This window comes from Leucoraja erinacea, chromosome 18 (genome assembly GCF_028641065.1).
Source record: "Leucoraja erinacea ecotype New England chromosome 18, Leri_hhj_1, whole genome shotgun sequence".
NCBI lineage: Eukaryota > Metazoa > Chordata > Chondrichthyes > Rajiformes > Rajidae > Leucoraja > Leucoraja erinaceus.
The window spans coordinates 31497820-31510821 of NC_073394.1; the positions used below are offsets into that span (position 1 = coordinate 31497820).

Consider the following 13002-nt stretch of genomic DNA (forward strand, 5'->3'; position numbering starts at 1 on the left):
TTTCCAAAAGTAATAAAGAAAAGAAATCCATCCATCCATCCATAAAACTCTCATCTTGTTTGTTTCTATGTTTGTTTCTTTGGGAGAACTGGAGATGGGGACTGGACATTGTGCCTTCCCCCACAGTGGTAACCATTGTGGGAGGATATTTTTGTGTGTAAGTTAATATGTTAGTCTGTGCCCAAGATGGCCGTCGGAAGGGAGAGTGTACGCTGGCGCGGTTTAGCTGCCGCTGCTCTCTCTTCACATTGTGTTTTTGATTTTTTGTCTTTGGAGCGATTTCTGTCTTTAATTTGTGTATTGGTGATGTCCTTATTATTTATTTTACTCTGACTATATGTTTTTTCTCATTTGTTAATCTCTGTAAGGTGTCCTTGAGACTTTGAAAGGCGCCCGCAAATAAAATTTATTATTATTGTTATGTTTGTCTGCGCGCGTGTCTATGATGGTGCGTGTCAAGAGGAATGTGATCCTGAAACTATGCCAAACGGTACACGATAGCGCTACAATTTTTGCCCACCTAACTCACCATTGTCCTGGAGTGTGGTGTATCAAGTTTTGTTCAGATTAATGGTACATTTTACGTTATTGACAGTTTAAACATTAAAAAAAATTAAAACAGCGCCCCCACTTGCCTTTAGCAGCGTAAGACGTCACAATGGGATCGCATTTACATAAACTGCCTGTCAGCAGTGTTCCACCCCACAATTACATCACAATGGGATCTCATTTACATTAAAAAAACTCCCTTTTAAAAAACACATCAGTGTTTCACCATTACATCACAATGGGATCTCATTTACATTTAAAGAAAATCACAGTTCCTGATAACAGCATACTAGACAGACATGGACACAGATACGGACTGGTGTTCGAACCAGTGCGGGGTCCGGGGGCTGCTGCTCCGGAGGGGGGGAGAGGAGACGGACCCGGGGCAAGGACTAGGCCTCAGCCTCGGCCTCTCCCTCCCCCTCCCACGCAGCCTCGGTCTCTCCCTCCCTATCTCCCACTCCCGCGGCTCCAGACCGCTCGGCCCGTCCCCGCCCAACAGCCCAGCCTCAACTACAACATCATCACTGACGTGATGGTGAAAACGTGGCCGGCGGTGGTTTGCATTGAAATCTTGAGGATGTGAGGAGGGAGACTGGGGGAATTGAGGTTGAGCAGGGGGGTACGGAGGGGAAAGTGGGGGAGGTGTGGAGGGAGAGTGGGGGGGGATGGGGGTGGGATAGGGTGGAAGTGAGGAGTGGGGAAGATGGGGATAGCGGGAGAGGAGGGGGGTAGGGAGGGATAGGGGTTATGGAGGGAGGGAGACTGAGGGTAGGGGAAAGGAGAGGGAGGGAGAGGTGAGGAGGATGGGGAGGGGAGGAGGAGCGGGGAAAGAAGAGGGAGGGTGAAGAGGAGGGGGAAGAGTGAGCGCTGGAGGATGAGGGGGGATGGAGGAGGATAGGGGTAGGAAGAGGAATGGCGAGGTAATGGAGGAGGGGAGGGGAAGAGAGAGGAGGGGGGGAGGGGGTGAGGGGAAGACGCAGAGGAGGGTTGGTGGAGTCAAAGTCAAAGTCTAAGTAGCCTTTATTGTCATTCAGACCTTTCGGTCTGAATGAAATTTCGTTGCCTTGCAGTCATACATATAATAAAAATGACAAAAACACCCAATAAACACAAATTAACATCCACCACAGTGAGTTCACCAGGCACCTCCTCACTGTGATGGAAGGCAAAAATCTTCCCTCCTTATTCTCCCTATGCGCCGAAGCGATCCTGGTTTCGGATGTTGTGATCCCGACGGGCGATGGTAAGTCAGTCCCGCTGCTGAATCCAAGCACTGCGAACGGGCCGGTTCAAACTCCGCGGTCCGGGGTGGTCGAAGCTGCCGCCCTCCAGTCCAGTGACCGATCCTCCGAGGTCAGGTCGCCGCTGCCGCCCGAACTCCTCAGCTCCGAGGTCGGGTCGCCTCTGCCGCTGGAACGTTGCCCCAGCTCCTTGGCCGCCAGCTCCGCTCTTAGGCCTCGGCGTAGGCGGAGACGGGGGGTACGCCAAGAGAAGTCGCATCCCCTCGAAGGAAGAGACCAAAACACGGTACCCCCCCCCCCCCCCCCCCCCCCCACTCACACACATACACAACCTAATAAACCAAAAATTAACTTCTCCTTCTTCTTTTCGTGTCTTTGAAGCTGGTTGGTTGTATGACAGTTTCCCATTCCTTTACAGTCCTTTGCGTTTTTATTGAACACTGCAAGATCCTTTGGGCTGCACTGGTTGGGTAGTAGGGGGCAGACTAGGCAGTGCTGCATTGTATGGTCCTCTTCTCCACATTCACAGGTGGTTTGGCCAGTTTCATAGCCCCATCTGGCCATGGCAGCTTTTGATCGCCCTGTTCCTGTTCTCAGGCGGTTGAGCGTCTTCCACTGGACCCATGGTGCTTCTGAGCCCGGAGGGAGGGCTTCAGAAGGAGGGATACCCATGTCAGTAAGAGGGGGGTCGTCCTCAAGCCTTTTTGTCCATAGTTGGAGTCTGGTTTCTTCCCGTGATGCTATTAGGGGCTGGACATGGCTGAGAAAGCTTCTCCTGGACTTCAGCCGTTGGGCCGGGGGTACACGTCCGTAAAGGAGGTGGCGTTCATCACTGGTGGCCTTAGTCATCTCTACTCGGCTGGCGACTTCCCGTCTCACATCAGCAGGGGCAATGCCAGCGAGGAGGTGCAGGTTGTTTATGTTGGTGGGCTTCAAGCATGCAGTGATTGAGTGGCAGGTGTTATTCAATGCTGGGTCTAGTTTCTTGGCATGGGATGATCTCTCCCAAACAGGACACGCATACTCCGCAGAGGAGTAGCACAGGGCCAGAGCAGTAGATCTTAATGTGTGTGCTGTGGCTCCCCATTTGGAGTTGGTCAGCTTCCGGAGGACGTTATTTCGGGAGTTAACTTTCAGTTTGGTGTTTTTGACGTGTTCCTTATAGGAGAGAGTGCGATCCAGTGTTACACCGAGGTAGACAGGGTTGGTGCAGTGCTCAAGAGGTGTTCCAGACCATGTGATGTTAAGGGGTCTGTTTGCTTCCCGGTTCCTGAGACGGAACGAGCAGGCTTGGGTCTTCGCAGGGTTTGCGTATAGGTGGTTGCGCTCGTAGTAGAGGTGTAGCTCATCTAGGGCTGAGGTGAGATTCGCTTCTACAGCTTCAAACGTACTCTCTTGAGATGTTACACAGAGGTTGTCGGCGTAGGTGAACCGCTCAGTGTTCTGGTCCATTGGCTGATCATTGGTGTAGATGTTATACAGTAGTGGAGCCAGCACACTACCTTGAGGCAAGCCATTTCGTTGTCGTCGCCAGCGATTTTGCTTGTTGTTAAGGACAACATAGAAGCGCCTATCTTCCAGGAGGGCTCCGATGAGGTCCGTGAGTGCCAGGTCTTTGGTATTCTCCAAGATCTTTTTTAGGAGGAGGCGGTGATTCACAATGTCATATGCGGCAGACAGATCAACATAGGCGGCAAATTAACTAAAACAGGACAAAAGAACAACAAAAGAAAAGAAAAAACGAACGGACTGCAGGCGAGCCGCAGCTGCTAAGGCAGCGCCGCCATCTTGTTGATGGGGAGAGGGAGGATAATGGAGGAGGGGAATAGGGGACTGAAGAGGGAGAGTGAGATTGGTCTTATTTTTTACAAGTTATTGCCATTTAAACTTTAAAAATGTCAGCTGCGCCTGCGCAGTTGGGGGCTATGGGCGTGCTGGCATAATGCGTTCGGGGACCAGCCCTCCCGTATGACACTTGATCTTGTTCATAATAAAACACCACAATATTACACTTTAAAACATAGCAAGTGGGATGTGATATTATATATTATATATATATATGATAATATATTTAAAATATTCAATAATTGTAATTATTTGTAAGGATTAAAGGTATCAAAGGTATTTATTAGTCACATTCACATACACCGAGGTATAGTGAAGTGAAATGCTTTTTGCCATTTTGCAGCACACAAAAAAATACAGACATAACACCAATGAGAGTCTTAAACACAACAAACATCCCCCCACAATGGCTCCCACCATGAGGAAAGGCACAAAGTCCAGTCCCCAACCCCAGTTCACCCATAGTCGGGCTTATTGAGGCCTCCACAGTTGCTTCTACGGAGGCCCGATGTTCCTGGCAGTTCTCGCCGGGTGATGTTGCTCCGGCGTCAGGAGAGTCCTCACAGCGGCATGGGAACTCTGGAACGGCCGCCTCCTTACTGGAGGCCGCGGCTTCCGAAGCCGACAAGGCCGCGCCGATTGGAGCTCCACTACTGGCAATCTCGTCGCAAGATCCCAGGCTCCCAGTGTAAAGTTCGGCGCCGCCGCCCGCAGCTGGCCGCTCCTCAGACCCGCAGCTCCGTGATGTTCTTCCCGGCGGTCCCAGTTCACCGGAGCTCCAGCGCGGCGCCACGAGCAAGGCATCGCCCGCTCCACGATAGCGCTCCAGCGCTGTGCCGCCGCCGAAGCCGAGGTTCTGGGCGGTCCCCGACAGGAAACGCCGCTCCAGGCCCGCTGGTAGGCCGCTAGGACGGGTCGAAGCTGCAGCCTGGAGAAAAGCTGCCTCTCCGACCAGGTAGGGACCCTGAAAGGTAGTTTCCCCCTTTCCCCCTTCTAAAATGAGCGATTTAGATATTTAATATGTAGCCTTGTCTTTTCATGCAGAAATAACAGTTGATATGTATTCCCTTTTAATCCTATGAGTGTTAAACAAGTTTGCATTTTTATTATTTGCTAAAAAGAATTTAAAAAATATTTTCTTGATAAGCAGGAATAATGATATTCTGAGTGGAAGTCCTGTTAAAATTTACCTACCGCATTTCCCGGCAATGAAGATGCTATTTTTTACTCAAAAATAAGGCACAAAATTTTACCTACGTCTTGGAGGCCGAAGGTTAGGTTGTTAGCCAAGAAAGATAGACTTGGCTATCCCTCAGTACAGCAACATCAAGAACGATCCCAAGTCTATCTCTCATTGCTGGCAGCTGATGGGAAGCGGCTGTAAAAGGACAGCGCCGCTGGGGGGGAAGAGTTCCTTTCACAGCGTGTGGGGAGTCTGGCCCGGGTCAGCAGGAGCATTGTGAAGGAGTGGGTCAGGGATCAAGCCAGCAAATCACTCACTCGCCGATGCCGCGGCGCTCAGGGCGCGGAGTCACCGCATTGTGGCCGGGGAAGGAAGTAGCTCAGGAACGGACAACGGAACTGGCCGCCACCTCACCGCTTTCTGGCGGCCCGCTCACCTCTGGCAATGCTCTCCGTCTGAACACCTCTCACCTCCTGCCGCTCGGCGGCCTCACTCATATCAGCCACTTCCCGCAAATCCTAAATTCCGACTGCCGCCGGAAGCAGGACATGGCCTCACTTGCTGCGCTGGGTGACACTGCATGGCATTCACTGCAGTGTCTTTCAAGAGCAAAGATCATTGAGCGGAGCGGGTCAGCGGGCGATGGATAACAGGACAGCGGGCGGTGGGGCTTACTCCTGTGTCAGCGCGAGTAACCTCAATTGGTCCCTTGATCTAGTATTGCCATTCAATAAGATAACAACTGATTCAACGTCCCGGAGTGCTCCCGTTTTTCCCACCATCTCTCCACCTGCCGTCACCCTCCACCCCCCACCCATTCAGAATGGAGGAGATCTGGAAGTCTTTGGCAAATTGAATTGTCACTCTCTTCATATTTATTTATTTGTCTGTTTGTTTATTTATTTATTTAGAGCGTGCAAAATTATATGTCCCGCCAGCCATTTTTTCAAAAATTAACAACTCAAAATAGGGATGCGTCTTCATTGCCGGGAAATACGGTAGCCTGTAAGATTAGATTGCACAGATGATCTATTCTTCTTCTGATTATGAAAGTACTGAAGTGACTTCCTGACAAACCTATGTCAAATTGATGATCTCACAAAATAGCTGAAAATAATTTAAAAAGTATATTGGAGTGAACGGCATGGGGATAAATGCAACATGAGAAGATTTAATCATCCCTAACCAAATGTTTCCTGAATTGGTATCAACTAGGATAAATATTATTGTTTTCTTTGGCTGGTTTTAGAAAATAAAGGCATTTTAATGTTCTTAATAACATAATTTACTTCTATCCACCAATTACAGATTATTGGAGACACAAAGAATCACAGATAAAGGCTGAGAATGGGAATTTCTATGGCTAGGCTAATTACTTTTCCCAGATCAATGTAAAGTTGATTAATGTTCATTAATAAGGAATTATTTAAGAATAATAATTACCGAATTTCCCGTGTGTTGAGTCTGGCCCGGGTCAGCATGGCTGGGCCGCCAGGGGTAAAGTTGTGGGGAGGGCAGGAGCGTTGAGAAGAAGGGGGTCGGGGATCATGCCAGCAACTCACTCAGTAGCTTGGGTGGCTGTGGGCGGCCGTTGGGACCAGACGGCGGAACTGCAGATAGACCCGGGGCTCGCAGGCGACCTGGGAACTGCAGCTAGTCCCGGGGCTTGCAGGCGATTTGGGAACTACAGCTAGTCCTGGGGCTCGCAGACGACCTGGGCGCTACAGCCAGACCCGGGGCAGGGAACTACAGCTAGTCCCGGGGCTCGCAGACGACCTGCGCGCTACAGCCAGACCCGGGGCAGACAACCTGGGAACTGCAGCCAGTCCCGGGGCACGCAGGCGATCTGGAAATTGCAGAAAACTAATTTAAAAACACCTGAAAACTATTATTAGTATTAATTATGACTAATTTATGTATTATTAGTATGTATTATTATTACTAATTTAGTTAGTATGTATTATTACCTCCATTTATTAACAATGGCGATAGATGTGGCCCGCCATCCGCTCACAAATGTGCATCCAGGCCCCTATGCAAAAAAGGTTGCCGACCCCTGGACTAAACCAAACCCTTGATCCTGTCCCGCCAGCCTTTTTTCAAAATTTAGCAACTCAAAATGGGGGTGCGTCTTCGACGCAGGTGCGTCTTCATTGCTGGGAAATATATGAGAAAGCAGCGTTTTTTAAAAAATGTTTTGGATAAAGTGCAAGGTAGTTTTTTTAAACGTACCTCTGGTTCGAAAATTGCTCCACTATACACTGGATTTGCTGTTGTTCGTCGTTTTCTTTCTTGCCTCTTGCTTTGGATTTCTGTGTATATCAAAAATAGTAAGCTACATTGCAGGCATCTACTCCCAGACATATCTGCAAGTTAAATAATTGTATATTTTGTCTTCACTCCTGAATTCCACACTTTACACACTTTCTCTGATCTTGTTGTTTTACAATATATGTTCAGCCATAATTATTGAATATGGTGTAGACTTCTGAAACTATAAAATATATTCTTGGTCCTAATTCTTATGTTCAAATGAACTGAATCCATGAAGCTTCAACATGCTCTCAAATAAATTTAGTTATGTGAAGAATGCAGGTACAAATCTATACCACAACGAGCTATGCTGCACTTATATCAATTAAACTAAATCCCTGCCCTTTGATTTTCATCAGGAGAATCACACATGACCTATCCTCAGCATTCAGTCTCAGTTCGCTCTTTCTAATAAGACCAATTGTGTCTATTTATTTCTTCCTGCTGAGGGTGCACTTGTGGACCTGGAACATTTCTTCCAGCACTTTCTCCCCAAAACCAAAGCTTTGAAAATTCAAAGCTTTTTCTTTTAAAGAAATCCAAAGAATTGGAATTTCTACTAGTTCTTTTCCATATAATTTCCCCAAATATAGAGGATCACCAAAAAATCTCAAAGTTTTCAGATTCAGACCAAAAAATCTCAAAGTTTTACATCCAAAGGTCATTCAACACTCCTTGTTTCTGTATGTTTTTTCTTGTAGTTTAATTTAAAAAAACCTCCAAGGAGGCAGCCCCGAACACAAAACTGCCTATACCCAGACTGAAAAGCCATCATTGCAAATTGCTAATAAATGAGTACTGATACTGCTCAATGCTGCCTGACCCGCTGAGTTTTTGTGTCTATCTTCTATGTAAATCAGCATAGCAGTTCCTACACAAATGAGTGCATCGGCTGGTCTTCAAGAGGGCTCTCAAAACCTTATTTTAGACACAATAAAACTAATCTTATGAATATACATGTTTAAATTTACTCAGAAAATGACGATGGTACTAAAATATAACATACAAAATCACTTAAAGGCATTTTCAATTATTTAATGTTACTTGCAGATATTTTTGAACAGCATACTTTAAATAAAATGTTTACAATTTGTGAAGGATACATTTTAAATTGCAGTAATCTAGCTGCATGTTACAAAGTATATTTCCTAGAATTAATTTTGCAGTCACACCCCAAAAGTCACATTTAAAAAAAACTAAATCTGATTGTGCTGGTCCATTGCAGATTTTGCAGTAGACACAAGAAAAATAGGCTTGAATGGAAAGTTAAGGGAAAAAAACTGCATCTCAAAACGAGCTCAATTTTGAACGTTCATTTTTTGCTGTTTGCATCAAAGCTGGCAACTGTACTCTAGTGGTCTGTCCAATTTAATAGGCTTAACTAATTGCAAATCCAAAAATCTTGTAAACCAAACTGAGGGTGTTCTATTATCACATATTGGACAGTTGTCCTTTAAAGCCACTTAATAATAATCAGCTTGGCTAACAAGATTTTTGTTGATAAGAGGCAATTAAATGCATGCCTCTATTATCACAACTTTTTTTATCCAGACAGGGTAATTGGGTCCCATAATTAAAGGAGGTGGATATGATGCACTGTAACCTATCCTCAAATAAAACGGCGCCAGTTTAATGGAGTATAATTATTTCTGTTACGGGCAGGTTCAGATAAATGGTATATACAAACAGAATCGCAAAAATTACGAAAGGAAAGCAGCCAAAAATATTCTTACCTTCAAGGTGATCATGTGTAACCAATCCCAGAGAAACCATGAAAGCAACTTTCTGTGTAAATTAAAAATATAATAGTGCCCAATTAAAGCGCGTCATTGCTAAATGTCTATTGCTTAATGTCTTGTTAAATGTAATTTTAAACCATTTGCTGCAGGCTCTGGAGAACAGCAAGAAAAGTTTAAAATATTGAGAAGTTCAGCAAAAATGTATTTTATTTTGTATATAGAAACATAGAAAATAGGTGCAGGAGGAGGCCATTCGAGCCAGCACCTCCATTCATTGTGATCATGGCTGATCGTCCCCTATCAATAACCCGTGCCTGCCTTCTCCCCATATCCCTCGACTCCACTAGCCCCTAGAGCTCTATCTAACTCTCTCTTAAATCCATCCAGTGATTTGGCTTCCACTGCCCTCTGTGGCAGGGAATTCCATAAATTCACAACTCTCTGGGTGAAAAAGTTTTTTCTCACCTCAGTCTTAAATGACCTCCCCATTATTCTAAGACTGTGGCCTCTGATTCTGGACTTGCCCAACATTGGGAACATTTTTCCTGCATCTAGCTTGTATAGTCCTTTTATAATTTTATATGTTTCTATAAGAGCCCCCTCATCCTTCTAAACTCCAATAAATACAAGCATAGTCTTTTCAATCTTTCTATGAATTCTAATTGTAATCTCACTCCTCATTTTGCCCAAATTTTAACAAATAAATTATTCTCAGTAAAGATCAACTACACATTTATATTAATCTCCTTACTCAACATTCTCTTTTATAATATACAGTAACCAGGGGCAATAAAACAAGCACGGGTTCAGTCAGTATTTTATAATAGATCACAGCATCCAAACTGGTCCCATAATAAAATTGTTGGCAATTTTCCTGACTCCACCCTACACATTTCACTTGTGGAAACTGCTCCACTATGAGGTTCTGCAATTGCAACTAGCCTTTTCAGAAAATTAAAAGACGTAGGAAGATAGTTTAGGATAGACTACAATCAAATATTTTAACTGTGGACGATGAGCCGTTGATCTTGGAAAATTACTTCTATTGAAATACCGTAGGAAAAAACACCTACTTAGCCATATATTTTTCTTAACGAATTTAGTTATAAGAGTCATGCAGCCCAACTCATCCGTGGCGGCCAAATGGCCAATCTAAGCAAGTTCCACAGACCTCTAATGGGTTAATTTATTCAGATATTTATATATATTGTTTCTATACTTTAAAGGGCATTGCCTTTAAAGTAAGCTCTTATTGGTTTTAATGGCAGGAGCTGGAAATTTGATATGTTTTTTTCCCTCTACCTACGGTTTCTTTACATGTTTTTAGGATGTTCAAAAAGTTGCATAAAATAAACACTTAAGAAATAAGTTAATTTATGTTTTTTGCTCATGTGACAAAATAAATTATATATAAAATTATACACAAAATAGAATAAGACGAAAATTACCAAAAACATAAGAAAATTTAGTTGAGGGTGAATGAAATTTAGTGATAAAGCCTCAAGGGTGAATGACACTGAAATAGTTTAAGAAGCTCTGCCCTAGATCACACTGATCTGCAACACTCCCCAGGACCCTGCTATCACTGTGAAAGTCATGCCCTGGTTTGATTTTCCAAAATGGAACATCTCACTCTTATCTGAATTAAACTGCATCAGCCATTCCTCCGCCTACTTGCCCAGCTGAGAACGATCTTGCTGCAAATCTTGATAAATCTTCATTGGCTACAATACCACCTATTTTCGTGTCTTCTGCAACCCTTCTGTTTCCTACCATTTTGACAATTCTGTATCCACTTAGCTAGCTCCACATGGATAACATGCGATCTAACCATCCTGAACAGCTTGCCATGCAGAATCTGATCAACGGCCGTGTTGAAGTCCACACAGACTATGTCTGCAGCCCTGCCCTCAACAACTTTCTTGGTTACCTCTTCAAATGGCTCAATTATTCCCAAATAGATCAACAGCATTAGCAACCCTCCAGTCTTCCCACACCTGATTGGTCGAAAGATGATTAGTGTATCTCAGCCAGGACGTTTGCAATTTATTCTCTAGCTTCCCACAGTGCCCTTAGATCTATCTGAACAGGCCCAGGAGATTTATCTACCTTCAGACATCTTAGGACATTCAGCAAGTTCTCAGCTGTAATACAGACTGTCCTCAAGACATGGGCTTCACTAGCTTCTGCTCAGGTTCCTGTTACATATTTCCCCTCTCACCTTAAACTTATGCCCTCCAATTCTTTAATTTCCCAGCCTGGAAAAAAGACTAATCATTCACTCTATCAATGCCTTCCATGATTAAATTTCACAAGTTCCCAACATAGTACTATGTGCCATATCATTACAATGCAATCAATAAAAAGTGAATAAAATGACACATTGCGATATCATTGCTATTTGTGGGAGTTTTTTGTTTCCAGACTATCTATCATATGTTACAAAATGTACATTCCAGAAGTATTTTATTGACTCTAAAGTAATTGGTATGTCGTGAGGTTTTGCCAGATGCAACAGAATACATTCTCTTTCTAATTAGTGAAAATGGTCAACGTGACTGTTTAAAAATTAAGGATCATTGGTCATTTTGTCTTGAAAGCACTACACAATTTTCGTAACAGTGCTGATAACTGTTCTGCAACACTAAATACCATAAACACAAGAAATTGGATGCAGATAGGAATCATCATGGGTGCTTGCAACTTGTTCTGAATGCACAATAAATAGTTCAAATTGAAGATTCCCAACATAGATTCTTAAATTGTATTTCTCATCAGCGATTCCCAGGAGACATGGGAAAAATAATTTTGCTTCTGAGTAACTCTTGCCTAATTGTTATTTAACTAAATCCTGAAAAGACATTTCATTTCACGTTCCATATTTTCCGAAGATACAGGAGGCCATTTGACCCATTAAACCTTCAACAGGTCAGAGAAATTCCATTTCTCCTCCAATTTTCCCTCTAACGTAATCTTCCCACATTCTCATCCACCTATGCTATGGGTAAATTATAGTAGCTGATTAGTTAATAAATCAGTAGGCCTTTTGGATATGCGAGGAAACTGCAGCTGTTGGAGTTGACCTCTGCAGTCAGAAGGAGAGCATGCAAACTCCAGGGATAGCGCGGGTGGCTGGAGTTGTGAGACAGCAGCTCAACAAGAGTCACTATACTGCCAGTGCATTCTTAAGAATGACAGTCTTTAATAAATGGTGAAGAGCCCTTCACAAGCTATTTGAAGCCCCTGTCCCACTTGGGCGACCTCCACCGCGACCTCTGACGAGTTTGCCCGCGACCCATCTTCGTGGCAAGGTCGCCACGAGGTCGTAGGAGGTTTTCGTCACTCTCCTTCATGGTCAAGAGTGATCTCCGCGTAGTCGAGGCTTCAGCTAGGTCACGGCGTATTTTTCAAGATGTTAAAATTGACCGCAACTAAAAATAGGTCGCCGTGGGAAAAATTGATATTTCTTTAGTCATAAGTCGAGTTGAAGCCGGTCGTAGTAGGTTGTGATGCTAGTCGTAGATAGTCAAAGGTAATAGCTCTGGGGTGAAAAAAAAGTCAGTAGAAAAAAAAGGGTGATGTTTTCAACATTCCAAGGCAGGTTCATTCATAGCTGGAGAATTTTTTGGAGAGGAGACGTGTGTTTTAGAGATGACACCAAAAAGGCAGCAGGGCAGGGGGAGGGCACAACCCTAAAAAAAAACTGCCATGCAGGTGTTGCCCACCCAGGAGGAGGAATCGCAGGAGGTGATGCCACAGGAGGTGATAGTGCTGGACGAGTTTTCCCTGCATGAGAGTCCCCTAGAGGAGGAGATCAGGGTGGTAGTATATGTCCCCACCACCACCCCATCCTTCACTGCCTCATTTGAAGGCAGCAAAGCAGCCCTTTCTCCTGTGTCTGACACAGCATCAGAGGCAGATGCCCCATTGGTGGTGAGGGAGGGCTGGAGGAAGGTTATGCCCTACACCTTCACCAGGCAGCAGGAGGGGGACCTTGAGGAATGGTTCCAGCAGAATGTCATCCTGTACGATGAGGAAAATGAGGGGTGCAGGGGCAGGGACAAGAATGGCATGCTTGCCATCCACTGCCCCACATGCGTGCTTAAAGTTCCATCTTTTGTCAAAGCCC

The 13002-nt window shown here is 44.8% G+C and overlaps 1 protein-coding gene across 4 annotated transcripts in view; it reads right to left on the reverse strand.

Moving 5' to 3' along the window:
* phf21aa (PHD finger protein 21Aa) overlaps window positions 1-13002 on the reverse strand; it is a 206312-nt gene that overhangs the window by 34237 nt on the left and 159073 nt on the right. For all 4 annotated transcript variants that reach the window (XM_055649736.1, XM_055649739.1, XM_055649737.1 and 1 more), the window contains 2 exons: window positions 8868-8919; window positions 7054-7133 (listed from right to left, as the gene is read on the reverse strand). In XM_055649736.1, coding sequence (XP_055505711.1) covers window positions 7054-7133; window positions 8868-8919 — 132 coding nt within the window. The remainder of the gene's footprint in view (window positions 1-7053; window positions 7134-8867; window positions 8920-13002) is intronic.